Source organism: Cyanidioschyzon merolae, chromosome 8 (genome assembly GCF_000091205.1).
Source record: "Cyanidioschyzon merolae strain 10D DNA, chromosome 8, complete genome".
Taxonomy (NCBI): Eukaryota; Rhodophyta; class Bangiophyceae; order Cyanidiales; family Cyanidiaceae; genus Cyanidioschyzon; species Cyanidioschyzon merolae.
The window spans coordinates 351,328-368,690 of NC_010134.1; the positions used below are offsets into that span (position 1 = coordinate 351,328).

At 57.2% G+C, this 17,363-nt stretch overlaps 6 protein-coding genes and 1 non-coding gene across 7 annotated transcripts, besides 1 other annotated feature; 3 read left to right on the forward strand and 4 right to left on the reverse strand.

Moving 5' to 3' along the window:
• Positions 1–315: 315 nt before the first annotated feature.
• On the reverse strand, positions 316–924 carry CYME_CMH143C (hypothetical protein; the record flags this gene model as incomplete). Its single annotated transcript, XM_005536043.1, has 1 exon — positions 316–924. The coding sequence occupies one exon, from the start codon at positions 922–924 to the stop codon at positions 316–318; it is 609 nt and encodes a 202-aa protein (XP_005536100.1).
• An 896-nt stretch (positions 925–1,820) lies between these two features.
• Positions 1,821–4,403, forward strand: CYME_CMH144C (1,4-alpha-Glucan branching enzyme; the record flags this gene model as incomplete). Its single annotated transcript, XM_005536044.1, has 1 exon — positions 1,821–4,403. One exon carries the CDS (start codon positions 1,821–1,823, stop codon positions 4,401–4,403), a length of 2,583 nt encoding a protein of 860 aa, XP_005536101.1.
• A 512-nt stretch (positions 4,404–4,915) lies between these two features.
• Positions 4,916–5,638, reverse strand: CYME_CMH286C (chloroplast ribosomal protein L10; the record flags this gene model as incomplete). Its single annotated transcript, XM_005536045.1, has 1 exon — positions 4,916–5,638. The coding sequence occupies one exon, from the start codon at positions 5,636–5,638 to the stop codon at positions 4,916–4,918; it is 723 nt and encodes a 240-aa protein (XP_005536102.1).
• Positions 5,639–6,541: 903 nt separating this feature from the next.
• Positions 6,542–8,360: a sequence feature (possible transcribed region).
• Positions 8,361–9,253: 893 nt separating this feature from the next.
• Positions 9,254–11,938, forward strand: CYME_CMH145C (hypothetical protein; the record flags this gene model as incomplete). Its single annotated transcript, XM_005536046.1, has 1 exon — positions 9,254–11,938. One exon carries the CDS (start codon positions 9,254–9,256, stop codon positions 11,936–11,938), a length of 2,685 nt encoding a protein of 894 aa, XP_005536103.1.
• Positions 11,939–12,141: 203 nt separating this feature from the next.
• CYME_CMH146C (polyribonucleotide nucleotidyltransferase) lies at positions 12,142–14,871 on the reverse strand (the record flags this gene model as incomplete). The annotated part of the gene is made up of 1 exon (XM_005536047.1): positions 12,142–14,871. One exon carries the CDS (start codon positions 14,869–14,871, stop codon positions 12,142–12,144), a length of 2,730 nt encoding a protein of 909 aa, XP_005536104.1.
• Positions 14,872–15,083: 212 nt separating this feature from the next.
• Positions 15,084–16,718, forward strand: CYME_CMH147T. Its single transcript, XR_002461306.1, has one exon. It is a non-coding gene; the product is annotated as a hypothetical transcript (transcript).
• CYME_CMH148C (hypothetical protein) lies at positions 16,102–17,055 on the reverse strand (the record flags this gene model as incomplete). The annotated part of the gene is made up of 1 exon (XM_005536048.1): positions 16,102–17,055. One exon carries the CDS (start codon positions 17,053–17,055, stop codon positions 16,102–16,104), a length of 954 nt encoding a protein of 317 aa, XP_005536105.1.
• Between the last annotated feature and the right edge of the window lie 308 nt (positions 17,056–17,363).

Here is a 17,363-nt window from a genome sequence, read left to right on the forward strand (position 1 = left end):
ATTGCTCAGAGGCACACACGCCGAGCATTCACTGCACTGGGCACCTGCAATACTCGATTCCACTCGAATGATGCATCGTCCATGCTTGTGCGCATCGACGCAACCGCACGCAACCGCACCCAGCAGCAGCAGCAGCAACAAAAACAACAACATAGTACATCTCACGGGATACGCTCGGGGAAGCTCCCGTCTCTTTCCTATAGACGGAAAAGGGTCGTGCACCAGGGCTCGCGTCATCGCGGCGATCATATGCCGTGGAGCGTGCGACACCGCGTTGCATGGACGCAGCTCAGCCGGATCGACTGTGTGTTTGCGTCATGGAGTTTCCTTGCTGCACGTGCTCCACCAGGGACAGCATCGCGATCCACAAATCCGCCAGTGAATGGAATAGTGTGTACGCTTGCGCGCCCAGCGGACGCGGGACTTGTTGCCCTGATCGCCCGCAGCAGGTCCGTGGTCGTAGCGTGCGATACCAGTCGCGGGAGCGTGGGGGCGTATGCAGGCGAGCACGCTGTACCCGTTCGGATCCTGGAACCAAGGGATGAAGCGAGCGCCTACTCGCCGCAGCGCAGCGCTCGGTGCCTGACATGTGGTGGACGCGCACGGGAAGCGCCTCTCGGTAGTCACGCGTGACTGCTCCTGAGCCATGCCGCCGTTGTATGCAAACCAGATGGACATGAATAACGACGCGTCGATCGCAACGACCACCTGCGCGTGAAACGCGTTGAGCACAGCCGGACTCCGCGGGATCGGGACTCGAATGGTGCCATCAGCATCCCTCGAGTGTTGATCATAGAGCCAGAGGGAACAGAGAGACCAGCGTATTGGAAATCGGCGGTAACAGAGACAGAATAAGAGCAGTCGCAGTAATAGACTCCAAAACTTTATCATGGTAACAGGGGCAAGAAACCAAAACTTGAGCATGTTTACCCAGTTGTCTCTGCGTGGACGTATTCCATTTCATTCCGACACGGGTGCAAGGCCGCCAGTCGCAGTGTAACGAGGCACACCAGCCTCGGTGCGATGCTTCCGGAGTAACGCGCTGAAGCGGTGTCGCCTCATCGGATCGCTCTGCACTTGATGGATGGCGCCACGAGGGCCACAGAAAAGCAGACGGCGCGCGGGCGAGCGCATGCACATCATGCGTGCGTGCGTGCGTGCATGCAGGACGCGACAGCACGGAGGAGGCGCCGCCGCACGGACGCACGCACGCAAGCACGCACGCGTATGGACGAAACGGCACTTCGTGCCGGCGTTGCACACCAGGCCGCGCTGCACAGGTTGTTCACAACTTGGTGGTATTTCGGGTGCTTCCGGGAACCAGCACCAGACGACGCTCTTGACGTGGGCGAGAACCAAGCGCACTGAACTCAACTAAAGCTCTAGATTTGCCTACGGTGGTAAACATACGCGTCAAGTGGGAGGCTTCAAAACCAAGCTTCGAGGCCGACACTGTTGCGGAGCGCTTCCTGTCCCGTGCGTTCCGCGTCTTCGAGTGGACCCGCTGCCTTCGAGATCCGCAACTTCGCGTAGCTGTCGTCGTTCTGACTGTAAGTGAGGATACCGGATTCGTGGCCGGACACGGACGGAGCTGCTGCTGCTGCCGCCGCTTTCTAGCAAACGACCAGCGCAACTCTTGATTAACAAAGCTGCACGGGCGTCAAGTTCGAGTCGCTGCTCAAGGCGCACGAGCTCAGAAGCTTTGCTTTTGTTTTTCAACCCGAGTAGCGAAACGTGTGACACGAGACGAGGTTCGCACACGCAATCGAGAGGCAAATCTCACGAAGCAACGAGGAGGCAAGTATCGAGCACGTGAGAACATGAAGGAGGACGGAGAAACTCGCACCCGTTTCTGGGCGTCCCAAACCGATGGTACGGGAGTTATAGCGGACGATCCCTGGCTGGAGCCCTTCCAGCACGATTTGCGATACCGTTACGCGCAGTATCTTGCCAAAAAGAAAGCCATTGAGGCAAACGAGGGCGGACTGGACAAGTTCACCCAGGGCTATCGGCTTTTCGGGTTCAACCTCACGGATGATGGGATATGGTATCGCGAATGGGCCCCAAACGCAGCTGAAGTGTTCCTTACCGGAGATTTCAATGGGTGGAACCGACGCAGCCACCCATTGAAACGAGAGGAGTTCGGTCGATGGAGCATATTTTTGCCGAATAATGAGGATGGGTCTCGTGCGATTCCACACTACACGAAGCTCAAGGTGTTGATCGTCACGCCGACTGGGATGGAACTCATGCGCAATCCGGCATGGAGCAAGTTTCTCATCCAGAACCCTGACACCTATCTCTACGACACGTTGTTTTGGAATCCGCCACCTGAATGGACGTACCACTGGCAGCACCCGACGCATGTGAAACGTCAGGATGCGCTGCGCATCTACGAATGCCATGTGGGCATGTCATCAAATGAGCCGCGAATAGGTACCTACGCGGAATTCCGGGATGTGGTGCTGCCGCGTGTCAAAAAGCTAGGCTATACTGCGATTCAGATTATGGCTATCATGGAGCACGCTTACTATGCTTCGTTCGGATACCACGTAACGAACTTTTTTGCCTGTAGCTCCCGGTGCGGGACACCCGAGGACCTCAAGTCGCTTATTGATACAGCGCATGCGATGGGCCTGCAGGTGCTCATGGATGTGGTGCATTCCCATGCATCATCGAACATTTTGGACGGTATCAACCATTTCGACGGAACAGACAATTTGTATTTCCACGCTGGCGAGCGGGGATATCACCGCTTGTGGGATTCACGCTGTTTCGACTATGGAAGCTGGGAGGTGCTTCGCTTTTTGCTCTCCAATTTGCGCTGGTGGATGGATGAATACCATTTTGACGGATTCCGCTTCGATGGGGTAACCTCTATGCTGTACACGCATCACGGGATAGGCATGAGCTTCTCCGGTGATTACCGGGAGTATTTCGGCCTTCACATCGATATGGATGCATGCGTTTACCTCATGCTAGCCAACGATTTTCTGCATACGTTCTACCCCGATGTCGCGCTCACTATTGCCGAGGATGTAAGCGGTATGCCAACGCTCTGCCGACCGGTCTCCGAAGGCGGTATAGGCTTCGACTATAGGCTGGCCATGGCGATACCAGACAAGTGGATCGAACTGCTCAAAAAGAGCGATGAGGAATGGGATATGGGAAATATCGCCTTCACGTTGATGAATCGCCGATACAAGGAGAAATCCGTGGCATACTGCGAGTCGCATGACCAAGCGCTGGTTGGCGACAAAACCATTGCATTCTGGCTTATGGACAAGGAAATGTACGATCATATGGCGCGTGATTCGGCGCCGAGCCTGCTCATTGACCGGGGCATTGCGCTGCACAAAATGATTCGCCTGATCACATACGGCCTTGGCGGCGAGGCGTACCTCAATTTTATGGGTAACGAGTTCGGACATCCGGAGTGGATTGATTTTCCTCGAGAGGGTAACAACTTTTCGTACCACCATGCGCGCCGCCGATGGGATCTAGCGGATAACCCTTCTCTCAAGTACAATTTCCTGCAGCAGTTCGACATCAACATGCACGATATCGACACCAAGTATCCGTTTTGCCGCCCGGATAATCACCAGTGGCTTGTGCTTGCCCATCGCGATGATCACGTCATTGCATTCGAGCGCGGTGATCGACTGCTCTTCGTTTTCAATTTCCATCCCACTCGATCGTACAACGATTACCGAATTGGTGTCTGGTGGCCGGGCAAGTATCACATTGTGCTCGATACGGACAGTTGGGATACAGGAGGTCAGGGTCGCGTCCACTGGGATATCATTTACGAAACCAAGGCGGAATCTTGGCACGGACGGCCGCACTACCTGCAATTGTACTTGCCATGTCGGACCGCGCAAGTCTATCGCTGTTTCGAAATGGCCGGTACCGAGCTGGTCGACAACGAAGCGCGCGCCGGCACACGACACGAAGGGTTGCAGCCTCCCGCGGAGCGACCCGCCGTCGACGGCGACGCTGCAGCCTCGAGCGATGCTGCTGGACGCGGGCCAGCGACAGCGGCAGCGGCTGGCGAGCAACCACCCCAAGTGACGCCCGAGGTCGCGGCACAATCCGAGACCCCGTCGCAGTCGGCGGCGATCGCGACGCTACCGCGAGGCGGCGACGCCGATGCCGCTGACGTTGCTCAGAGTAGCACCATCGCCCCGAATGCATCATCTGCTCAACATTCGGAGCGTGCGACACCGGCGCAGGAGAGCATGCAAGCGGCGGATGATTCCTCGCGTCCGTCGCCGGCAGCCGAAACGGCAACCGCTGCGCCCCAAAGCGCCGCTGACCCATCAACGGATCGCCGTTCGGGTAGCACAGATCGCCGCGAACATGCCGAGCGGAAGCGCCGAGGCCTCTTCGGGCGCTGGGGATAGACTCGGGTTTATGGAAACGAAAACGACATAGGATGCGTTATAAATTCGTGTGTGAACGTAGTATCGTCTGATCGTTTACCGAGGCAGGTTGCGAAACGAGGCGATGTACCAGAGTCCGACGACAACACCATCATTACTGCTACAGTCATCATCGGCGCACTCTGGTGGTCCTCCTCGTTCGATATCGGTCGGTATCGACGGAGCGGTCGCCATTTCTGCTGTCTGGGAGCAGGTTCCATGCGCTGGTGCTTGCCGCTAAGCGCTCGCAGCCAAGCGGATTCCGCAAAGTCGCTCCAGGGGTGAAGCACTCCGCTCCAAACATGCGGTTTGGTCGACGTATCATCAACACAGCTGGTGTATGTTAGCATTCTACCCTAGGCGAGACATCGAGTGCAGCAAGCGCATGGCAAGCATGAGGCGGTTTCTCAACGTTCTCTTCATGAGCCTGTTGTGTTCACCGTTCGTTTGAATCATCTGGACCACGACACACGCATTCGTCGACGATGATGCAGCTACGATGCAGCCGCATCAACGTCGACTTTGGCTAGCCGAACGGCACGGGCCACGTTCGTTGGCAAAATCTTCAAGGCTCGGGCGAGTCTCGTGGGTACCATGCGCATCACTATGGCGATGTCGCGGTAGAGCTCCTGCTTCGTGGGAATCTTACCCACGCGCGCCATAGAGTCGCCATCGTATAATTGTCCTTCAAGCACGCCGCCTCGGATTTTGTTGGTTTGCTCCAGCTTGAGCTCCTCGATAACTGCCTCGTACGCTCGAATGGCGGCCGGCAAGTCATCGAGATTTTCGGCGAGGAACCAGAAGTTGGCGAGCTTCAGGAGCGGCTTTGCGAGCAGAGCATCCTCGCCCTCTTTCGAGGTCGACTGTAACCAGGTGACGCCGTTTGCTGCTTTTTGGAAATACGAGTTTTTAATAACCTTGCAGTGCACTGTAGCTGGAAGCGAGCTTTTGAGCCGCTCGAGCTGCTGGTGCTTCAGTCCCTCAAGAGGCAACGCAACCACAGCCTCCGCCTTGCGCAACTGTTCACGAAGGCTTTGGACTATAGCCTCCTTCTGTGCCCGGGTTTGGTGTCCCATGTGCAAACCTGGGAGCACACGGCGTGCTGCTGCGCTCGGACGCCGCGGTGCGCTGATGCACACGGAGCCGGAGCCCCAAAACCCTTGTTTTGCGCGCGGTTCTAGACCACACTGGGTAACGCTTGATACGAAAGCGTGCATATGGTATTGCCCACGAGAAACGTAGTTGGGTTCAGCGTGTACAGTGTTATACACCGGCTAGTCGTCCGCGTTTTGCGTCGCGTAGACAGAAGCGCGGGCGTGATGCCTCGCCTGCGTTCGCACACGCGTACGCACGCGCACGGGCGCAGGGCGCCATCGGCGACTGCGGCGGCGCACAGCGGCCCGCCGTAGCGTCGATCAGAATGCGACGCATAAACGGTATAAAGCGGTATTGCGAGGCCAGAGTTGGATATAATGGTCAGGCGCACGTGTATCGCTGCATCGATGCGCAATCGACGATACGAGCAGGGGCACTGTGTGGCACGGGCACTCGTGTCCGATACATACGCAACGGGGAACTGCTCATTGTGTTCCTGGACGATGATGTATATCCCCGAGCCTTTGTTATATGTAGAGTCTCGACAATCAAAATGAAGAAACCGGGTTGAAGGATTCATGAGTAGTTTCAGGAGTCTCGATCGTCGTTGCCGGGCAGCCGCTTAGCCGCGTGGCTGCTGGTATTCGTTACGGCACCGGGATCAAGGTGCATCGCGACGCCCGCGAATTAAGGTTCGTAATATAGTCGACTCGTATACCGATGCATGCGTTCGAGCCGGCACTCTTCGCCTTTTCTAGCGTTCAGTACGCTCACGTCACGCATAGTTCGCGCCTTCGATCGTGCGGTTTCCCAGCAACAACACATGGGCGCAGCAGTTCGCGCTGCCCCACTGACGAGGAAGCGTACGCGCCGTCATCGCTTGAACGAATTGCTCAGAGGCACACACACCGAGCATTCACTGCACTGGGCACCTGCAATACTCGATTCCACTCGAATGATGCATCGTCCATGCTTGTGCCCATCGACGCAACCGCACGCAACCGCATCCAGCAGCAGCAGCAGCAGCAGTAACAGCAACAACAACAACATAGTACATCTCACGGGATACGCTCGGGGAAGCTCCCGTCTCTTTCCTATAGACGGAAAAGGGTCGTGCACCAGGGCTCGCGTCATCGCGGCGATCATATGCCGTGGAGCGTGCGACACCGCGTTGCATGGACGCAGCTCAGCCGGATCGACTGTGTGTTTGCGTCATGGAGTTTCCTTGCTGCACGTGCTCCACCAGGGACAGCATCGCGATCCACAAATCCGCCAGTGAATGGAATAGTGTGTACGCTTGCGCGCCCAGCGGACGCGGGACTTGTTGCCCTGATCGCCCGCAGCAGGTCCGTGGTCGTAGCGTGCGATACCAGTCGCGGGAGCGTGGGGGCGTATGCAGGCGAGCACGCTGTACCCGTTCGGATCCTGGAACCAAGGGATGAAGCGAGCGCCTACTCGCCGCAGCGCAGCGCTCGGTGCCTGACATGTGGTGGACGCGCACGGGAAGCGCCTCTCGGTAGTCACGCGTGACTGCTCCTGAGCCATGCCGCCGTTGTATGCAAACCAGATGGACATGAATAACGACGCGTCGATCGCAACGACCACCTGCGCGTGAAATGCGTTGAGCACAGCCGGGCTCCGCCGGATCGGGACTCGAATGGTGCCATCAGCATCCCTCGAGTGTTGATCATAGAGCCAGAGGGAACAGAGAGACCAGCGTATTGGAAATCGGCGGTAACAGAGACAGAATGTGAGCAGTCGGTGAACAAACCGGCAAGGGCTGGTGTTCATAACCACGGGAATAGATGCAAACTATAGTAGATATGCGCGCGTTGACAAAGCTTTACATTTTATTCCTGCATTGTTGGAGAGCGTACACCCGAACTGGCCAATGGACCTGTTCCGTTCTATTCTTTCGTGGGTGTAAACGTCCCGGGGATAGTCCATGCACCGAACCCGAATTCCTCGGATGTGCGATTGCTATCGGCCGCCAGGATAGCCGCAGTCACTTCTCTCCTGGTGCGTCTACGTTCGACAGACCTCTAGACCACTCCCCTGGTTGGCGATAGAGCTTCGATCAACCCTGCGAACCTGCAGGTGCCGAGCGTGCCGCACACGCTCGATATCCGGACGGATGCGCCGCTGCCGCCGACCGCAAAGAGAACGGCACTCCAGTGCCTTGACAGACACCAGCTCAAAATCTAGCGCATGGACACGAAGCGTTCTCCCGGTTGGGCAGCGTTCGCCCTGCACACCAGTAGGTATACGCGTTCACATAGTCCGTGTACACAAATGCGCTTGGGATCCTTTCGGGCCTGGGACCGCTGATGAGAGTGCTCTAATGGTATCCACGTACAGTAACGGCTGTTACGAGCCAGGACGCGTGTCACCTCTGTATCCTGGACTGCGAGAGTCGACATCCCATTGAATGTAGACAAGTGGACTGGGTGAGGGACTCAAAATCTCGGACCCAGCCTCTGCGCCCTGTACACGGGACTTTTATTCCTGCAGCGGTGCATAAAACCGTTGTTCACAACGTACGCATACTAGCATGACCGAAGTATCCGTTCACAGCTTCAAGGCTTATACTCGTACGACACGAAACTCGGAAGTTGGTCGATCGGCGCCTTCGCCAAGTTGCCCCAAAATCGCTGCAACACCGTCCGTGCAGCCTTCACCGCACTCTATGCACAAGAACAGCGGCGCCTTGCGTTCATCACTACAGTTCAGCGGTTCGTTGTATGCAAACCAGCAACCATACGACGGGACAAATGTCTCGCTGGTCGCTTGCAAGCGTGCTCCATGCACCGCGTTCAGCCAAACGCTCTGGCGTTGAACGCTCATCCACAGTGGCCCTGCGTATCGCACGATGATCCCGTGTCGACGTGCCGCTGCGTTGATCACAAAGCTGCCGCCGCCGCCGCCCCGAGTATCGACGGCGGCGGCGGCGGCGGCATGCAGCAGCACTGCCCGGAGCCTTCCTTGTTGCGCTGGTAGCGTACGCTACTCGTGCTAAGCGCGAACGTTCGTTTCCGTTTCGAACTGCGCAACGCTAGCTTCGGTACCTTTGGTGCAGTGCAGCGTCTACGTGTGCAGCAGGTGACGCCCTCCGCATCGTTGTGCTAGGTGGAGAGTTCGGCTTTCAGGAGTCTTCTCGGGGAGCGAACCTGCAGCTTCAGCACCGCTTTCCACGAAACCGCAAAGGTACGAGTGATTGTCGCTGGAGCCTCGCGGACGACGACTCCGGGGGGTCGCACTCGATACGAAGTGCGCATCGGGCAAGTCTCGCCCACAGTATCTCGTAGGGGCGCTTTCTAGAACGGTCTGAGCTACATTTTACGTTGCTGCTTCGTCGTTCCAGACAAAGACGGCGTCTCACGTGCGACGAGCCTTCAGCGTGCGCTGTGCCCAGAGTAAGGGAAGAGAACTCGCTGGGTGTATTCCGCACGCTCGCACAAGTTACGAGGAGCGCAGCGCGCACGACCTGACCGAGCCAAGTCCCAGACGCAAGCTGTAACCTGAACATTGCGCTGGCTGTCTTGTGCAGCGTTAAAGTTTGTGCACGAGAACAGCGAGCCGTCAGAGAGGGGAAACCGAGTCTCAGACCCTTGGTCTGATAACGAGTGTGAAATCAGCGGGCAGCTTGCGCCGTTCAGGCTACACCCTTGGAACAGTACTCGGTTGGCTTGTGCTCGCACCGGGTCTCGCTGAAGCTGCGCTGCGCTGCGCTCGTGATCATGTGGACAGCGTTCACGAACGGTGTTGTTGTTGTTCCGGGCGGATTCACGCTTGGTGCTATCCGTGCGAAATGGTTCGGAACGGTATCGGGAAATCCCTTGACGAAACAACTTCGGAGGCATTCAGCGAAATTCGCTCAATCTGTACGATGGACAGAGCACATTCGCCGGGATGGACGTCGCGGATGGCGCATGCAGGACGCTGGCAGCGAGGGCGCCAGCCTCTTCATAGAGGGCCCTCACACTTCCGCAAAGAATCAGCATTCGTGGGACGCAGGCGATGATGCAGTCTCAGCGCCGGAATCTGCGAACAAGGTCAAGAAGGGCTCGCGAACAACCTTGGAAGGCGATGCTGATGCCAATCCACCGAATGAACAGCATACGAGCGAGACCAGCACCAACAAGAGATCCATGTCGGTCGCAGACTCCACCTTAGCGAGCAAGCCAGGCGCCGGAGGTAGCGCGCAAACGCGGAGTCGACAGTCTCGGAGAAAAGCAAGCTCGACTCAGGCTACCAGTCGAGAGATAGCCCGAACGGAAGCAGCAGCTGGTGAAACGGGTAGTATTGAGCAGGCTGCGGAGGCGCCGGTGCCTGCGCAAGCCAAGACGAAGCGTCGCTCACGAAAGAAGAGCGACCAAAACTCGGCTGCAGAGTCGACGGAAGATACCGAGTCCGCTGTAGTTGCAGATGACGCATCGGAAGCACCTGGTCATCGTCAGGTACACTCATTGGGAACGCAAAAGCAGACAACCAGGTCGTCATCGACATCGCGCACTACAGGAAGCAAGGCACGGAAGAAGCGCGATGAGAGCGTGTCAAATGGGCAGCTTCCTCCAGCAGATGTTGAATCCCTGCCAGCAGATGCTTCATCCGTTATACCTGATCCTGCAATGAAAACTCTTGAGGTTAACGCCGACGCAGCGGTTACGACGGTCGCCAACTCGCGTGTATTTAACGCCGCGGATGAGCATTTGGACGAAGAACCCGCAGAACAGAGCCGCGTCGGGATACAGTCACGTACACCTAGATCCAAAAAGGCAACAAGAAGGTCAGAAAAAAGCACATCTCGTGGCTCATCCACGACGTTTTCAACCGATGGGTCGGCTCCGAATTCGGGAGAAAGTACCGTATACGGGTCGCCAGGTGAAGCCGGTCCCGTTGCACAACACGTACCCGCAGAGATGTCTGACCTTGGAACAAACTTGTCTGCGAGAGCAAGTGAGAACGACGAGGACAACAACGACGAGCTGAATGCGAGTTCAACAGATTTCTTCGGGGGGCAAGCTGATCTGGCGCTAGATGATGATATCGAAACGGATTTCGACGTGGCGGCTTTGCAGGATGCGAACATTGCCGACGCATTTGATGGTGAGACGCCCACCGATTCGAGCTTTGCATGGGAAAGAGATCCTATAGAACGTGCCAGAGAGCGGGCAAAGGCAGCGCATGAGCGAATGCCATCCGAACTGAGGTTCAGAAGCGAGACATCCTCGACAGAGCATTCGTTTCCGGATGAATCTGAGCCCGTAACCGATTTCGACGAATACGCATGGTATGAGAACGAGCCACTGGTCGCTCCTGAGAGTCCGTTCCAGAAAGCCTACCAACGACTCATTCATTCGCATATCTCATACAAGGAGATGGATCGATGGAGTCAGGGTGGTGAACCGCCCCGCGTTCTGGGCTTGCTGTTTGGACCACCGGAACCGCCCCCGATCCCGACTCCTGGTCAACGGTTCCAAGTCGATGAGGGTCCTCCTCTACCGATTCCCGATCGTCCGGTCTGGAAGAGCCGCGACCAGGCGTCATCGGACCTGAACAATACGGATTTGCTCACGGATATTGGCTTTGCGACGAGCTCCGATGAGGACATCGAGCAAGCTCTGGAGGAACTTCTCCAACGGGATGCTCGGACTGGTGGCGGTCGATTTCGGACGCAAGCGAACAAGAAAAACGACATCGACGCCTTTGATTTTGACACCCAAGGCATGGGCTTTGCTGATTCGGCGTTCACAGAGGCATCAGATGCACGATCTGGTGAGTCTCTGGGCATTCCCGGAAGTCAGGATGATCCAGCTTGGGGCGATTTCGGTGGCCCAGCATCGACCACTGCAGATGCTGAAACCGCTTCGGCAACCGATGAGTATGAGCCGTACCGGCTGCGGTTCGCCAACGAAGCGTTCCCCGATGACGAGAGCACCGCCGGTCCAGATGCGAACGAGCATAGCGAGAGTGCCAGATCACCGCGACTCGGTGGGTCGGGTAGCAGTGCGCGCTGGGGTCCAGCCCGCAAACGCCTCGAGGACGAAGAGGAAGAGCGGCGACGAGCCGGTAACCCGAGTCCGCGTATAGCAGATGAACAGCGAATCGCCGGTGTTCTCACGATGCCGGAGACGTTTCCAGCACAGTACGAATTGCGCCTCCTGTTACGGAACCCGGTACCCAACGAAGCTGTGGAGCGTATCCTCCAGGACGTTGAATCGATTCTACGTTGCGAGGTGGAAGAGGACGCTTTCTGGATCGAGCTCGTGGGCGATATGAAACGAGTGGTTGTTCGGGTTCGCGTCCAGAGCGCGTCGCAGATCGACAGCCTCTACAATCAGCTTTGCACTCACACGACGATCGCTGCGATGCACGGTGACCAAATCGATGGTATCATTGGACGGGATGAGGAGTTCGTTTAACCCCGATGCTCGCTGAGTCGTGAGCCTCTCGCGATACCACAAATCGCGAGCGTGAATCCCGAAGCATTCGATGCATCGATGCACGCGACATACGTACGGTAAATGCGTACTTTTCAGGTGTGCGATCCGTTCTGGTAACCGACTCGCATGCTGTCTCTAATCTGTGTCGTCACAAGCTTCCGTACCAGTAGAGGAACCGCAGTTTATGTCTCTTCCGGAGGCGCCGGCTGCGTTGGTTTTATCGCCGGATTCCCAGACGTTGACGAAGACGATGGTCGATTCGGTGCAGACCTCGGCGCTGACGACGACGACGATGGAGAGCGGCCTGGCCGCGCACTTGACCCCGACCCTGGAGCGTCCGATAAAGTCACGTTTCTGCTTGTATTGGCACGAGTCCCATTCGCGGATGCACCGGCGGCAGCATCAGAGGGCTGCGGTCGTTCCAACAAGGCCTTGCGACTAACGCGGACCTGGCCTCGTGCATTCACCTCAAGAACTTTCACGGCAATAACTTGATCTTCACGCAGAACGTCCTCAATTCGGTCTATGTGGTGCCAAGCGATTTCGGAGATGTGCAACCATCCCTCCTTGCCCGTCAGAGGATCCAATTCGACATACGCACCAAACGGAAGGACTTTGGTTACCCGAGCCTGTTCGAAGACCTGACTCACCTCAACGTCCATGGTGATATTACGAATCATACGCGCCGCTCGCTCCAAGAGCTCTGTCTCGGGTCCGAGGATGCTCACGACACCGTCCGGTTCGATGTCGATTGTGATGTTCTCCTCGCCGCCACACGCTTCGATGATGCTGCGCACGACCCTGCCGCCCGGGCCGATGACGTCTCCGATGCGTTTCGGATCAATGTTGATGATCTTGATCTTCGGTACCGAACTGGGTACCGTTGATCTGGGCGCGCTGCATGCCGCATCCATCACATCCAGCATGTGGATTCTTGCGTCGCGCGCCTGCTCCAGGGCCTCTCTGATGATTCCAAGCGTTATGCCCTCGACCTTGATATCCATTTGCAAGGCGGTGATGCCGGTACGTGTGCCCGCAACTTTGAAATCCATATCGCCGAGCGCATCTTCCATACCCAAAATATCCGTCAGTATGAGATAGGAGGGCGACTGACGCGACACGTCCGGTTCCTCAGTCGTCTGGTCGAGAATGAGGCCCATGGCGACGCCCGCAACCGCTGCACTCACCGGAACGCCGGCATCCATGAGCGCTAGGCTGCCTCCACAAACCGACGCCATGGAACTGCTCCCGTTGCTCTCCATGATATTGCTCTCCACGCGTATCACGTATGGGAAGACCTCGCGAGGAGGTACAACGGGCTCCAATGCTCGCTGGGCGAGCATGCCATGGCCAATCTCGCGGCGGCCTGGTGCTCCAATGCGTCCTACCTCGCCGACCGCAAAAGGCGGAAACATGTACTGCAGGTAAAAATGAGCGGTATGCTCTCCGAGCAGCGATTCGGAACGCTGGGCGCTATCCTGACCGCCCAGCGTCACGACAGCGAGTGTCTGCGTCTCACCGCGGGTGAAAAGCGTCGAGCCATGCGCGCAAGGCAGCGGCGTTTGCACAATATCAATGGGGCGCACTTGATGCGGCTTTCGTCCATCTGCACGGACTTTTTCACGTACAATGAGACGACGCATCTCGCTGGAGAGTACCCGTTTCCACGCCATCCGACAGAGTGTTTCGAACGCTTCCTCATCGGCGGCACCGTGCGTCTCGAGCTCCTGCTCTGTGACAGCATCCAAAAGCTCCTCCAGCACTTGTTCGCGTATTTCCGCCAGTGCCGCTTCACGCTGCTTCTTCTCCGCGATTCGAATAGCTTGCGAGAGACCCATCTTTCGTGCGATCTTCCTCGTCTGCTCCAGCAAGGTGTCGCGCACACGACGCAGGTCAGCGTCATCTTTGGGAGCACGCTCGGGATGCGCTGCAGTCACCAGCGCTTCCAGTCGTTCGATGCCCTCACAGATTTGTGCAATCGCTCGTTGCGCGACTTCAATAGCCTCAGCAATCTGCTGCTCAGAGGCGAAGAGACATCCCGCTTCGATCATAAGCACTGCGCTGCTGGTGCCCGCTACCACCATGTCCATGTATTTGCATTCACCGCGCATTTGTTGCTCGGTCGGATTCACCACAAAGCTTCCATCCTGACGCATTCCGATGCGAACACCCGCTACCCGAGCGCACATGGGCACTGGGGAGAGCGCCAGCGCCGCTCCGGCACCGCAAATAGCCAGTGTGTCCGCCTGGTGGGTGCCGTCGAATGAGAACACGTTGGCCAGGACTTGGGTTTCTTTGAAGAAGCCTTCAGCAATACAAGGCCGCAGTGGTCGGTCAATGAGGCGCGAAACCTGAATTTCACGATCGCCAGGTCGTTCCCGCTTCAGGTATCCGGCGGATGTACGACCGACAGCGGAGAATTTTTCCACATAGTCGACGCGAAGTGGCACGAAATCGATGTTCGGTGAGAGCTCCGCGTCCGAGCAAGCCGTGCAGTAGACGACCGTGTCTCCGGAGCGCACCGCCACGGCGCCACCGGCCTGACGGGCGAAAAACCCTGTCTCGAGTTGAATCGGGGCCTCCGCACCCGGTACATTAATGTCCACGCTAAAGCGCTCGAGTTTCGCAAAAAGCTGGCGTAGACGACCCGTCGGGTTTGCCGTTCTCCATACGCACGCAGCACGCCGTTCGCTTTCAATGGATGCTGGAAATTCGTCCAGAGGGACTCGTATTCGGCGCAACACCGACACGGGTGTCGCGAACGTCCCCAACGTCGTCGTCGTCCAGGCAGCACTAGCTCTGGGCAACGGCGCCAAGTTCGCCACTCCGCTCCGGTGACTTGACCACGTGCAACCCGGGCATAGCACAAAGGTTGACGGGATATAGGCCCAAGGGTTCTCTTGCGAAGGCATGCCAGACGCTGTGTGGTTCACTCACAAGCCCCGAAATACCTTTTGCTTGTAATCGGGCACCAGTACGATACACACACACACACACACAGTGACGTCGACACCACCGTGTGCAGACGCTGTGCAGGTAGTGAGGCACACACCGTCGCTGCGCGACCGCCGCGCCAGACGTGATCGCCTCTGCCGGGTGGCCAGCGCTCCTGGCGTCAAGCTTTGTAGGGTATGCTTCAAGGCTGCACTGGGGTAATCTAGTCGAGAGTAGACTCATCTGGGGTACTTCGTTCGCGTATAGCTCGCTCGGGGAACAGCGGTGCGTGTCAACGCGAGCTGGGTTGTTCATTGGTTTGTGGGTCTTGATTCGAACGAATTGTCGGGTTTATTGGAGGTAGCGCGTGCTGGGTTGTACACTGGTTTGTGCGTCCTTATTCGAACGAGGTTTCGGGTTTATTGGAGGTAGCGCGTCGTGCCTAGGGCATCTTGGATGCGTCACGTGCCCCGTGTGTGTACATCTGTTTGTCCAGGGACTCGTTGCTTAGTGCGGTATCCGGCAGCGTCGTTATTGCGGAGGTACCAAGGGCTTCAGCTTTCCTACACGAGATCAAGTTTTATCAGACGATGTATGCGTGCAGGTGAAAGCGAGCGAAGATGGGTATCGTGAGCGCTGCCTTATCCGTACGTGCGCAGTGGCGTGCCTGCCTGTTTCTCTGTCCAGTGTCGAGTGCCTATATGCAGTCGTTGAGGACGCCTACGCTGCATTGGGAACGGAGACTCTAGCAGCTTGCCCGAATGAAGCACGTCGACAGCGGCTCGATTCGGCACAAGAGCGTTTCCAAAGGCGATCGAAAGCCAACAATGGCTGTTGCCGCACTTTCGCAGACATCCGCAGAATACGCGCATAGTGAAGATACACCTCACCTGAATCTGCTGGACGGCATGCTATTGGTTCCATAGCGCAGCGACTGAGTCGTAAGCGCATGGAAGACAACAGACGCGATGCTGCTCATTCTGAGACAACGGATCTGCCCTGCATAGACGCAGTTGCAGCAGGCGAAAGGACGCAGGAATTCGGGATACCGCCCTGATCCCAAAAGCGCGGACCGGAACATCCACGTTTTCGTTCGACAACGGAAACGAAACACTCCATTGCTCTCTCTCTCCATTTACCCTCATATATAATGGAACGGATTCTGAACGTATCGCCTAGCGCGCACCGTCATTGATGATCCCCGCACACTAGCGGAAACACACAAGCATTCTGGCGAGCGCTGATCGACGTCGGTTGCTCGCCCGTTTCGGGATTCTCTCGGACGGTAGTTTTTCGAACGGCTCCTCATCCCAGCGGCCTGAATCGTTGCTCGATGCAACGATATCTCCCACAGAAAATGCGCTTGCATCGGACTGCGCAGCAGGCGAGACGCTCGGCAGCGACATATTCTCGATCGCTTCGATGCCCGGGAAGTTATTCTTGACAACCCGATCCGGAAGTGAAATTGTCGTTGCGGGCCTAGTCTTGGTCAAATGCTCCGTGTCCGTCGCTGCGGTCTGTTGGTGCTCGTGTGCGTTCTCCGTCGCGGCGCCGGTACCAGCGGACCAGTCGCTGACACTAGCGACTGTGGCGGCACTAACGGGCGACGTCGGCGCTGCTGGTGGCGCACGCACGCTCAGCGCCTGGCGTATCGACCAGCGTCTCGTTTTCGGTACTTGTCGGTACTGGTGATTCTTGGGCGAGGTTTTCGCTCGAGGCGGGGATACCTGTGTCTCGGGCTCTGTCTGGGGCGACGGCTCGACACGAGCCGCATCTGCCACGTCCGCAGCTGTTTTCGGTGACTCGCCATAAATAGCCTTCTCGTCCGTTTTTTCTTGAATATTTTCGAGCTCCCTTTTTTCGACCAGAGAATCCTCCAGGGACACAAAGCGGTGCGCCTGCTGGGCACGTGCCGGCAGCTTCACCGGGGAAGAAATACGCCGCGCTTGCTCTTGTACCAACGGTTTTTCCAGAGGTTCCTTCGCGCTGTCCTGAGACTTACATTCGGTGTGATGACTGAACTTTTCGAGTTTCACTGGGTTTTGCGGCTCGTCGTCCTCCACTTTTTCCAGTTCACGGTACTCGGTGGGGGCCCACACTGAACCCGGCAAGTGGAAGCCCTCAAAACGATGCCTCATAACGCGACGTGAACGTTTCTCCATATTGAACGGATAGTGCACGACTCACCACTGAACAGGGCAAAGGAGAATTTCAAACAGGGGCCTCACGTACACGCAAATTGAATCCGGATTATGGATCGTGTACGCGCGCGAATGCAAGGCTGTTGTTGAGGGTAAAATCGAATGCGAACGTTTCCCGCCGGCGCTAGCGCAGCGCGGTTCGCAGCCACGCATCGGATCCGCGCGGCGGGTTTCGCGGCAAGTGACGTCGATCGAGCGTCTGCGCATGCGCGAGCCGCGTTGCGCTCCACGCTGCACCCGGGATGCCTGGCAGCAAGCGCGATACCGGG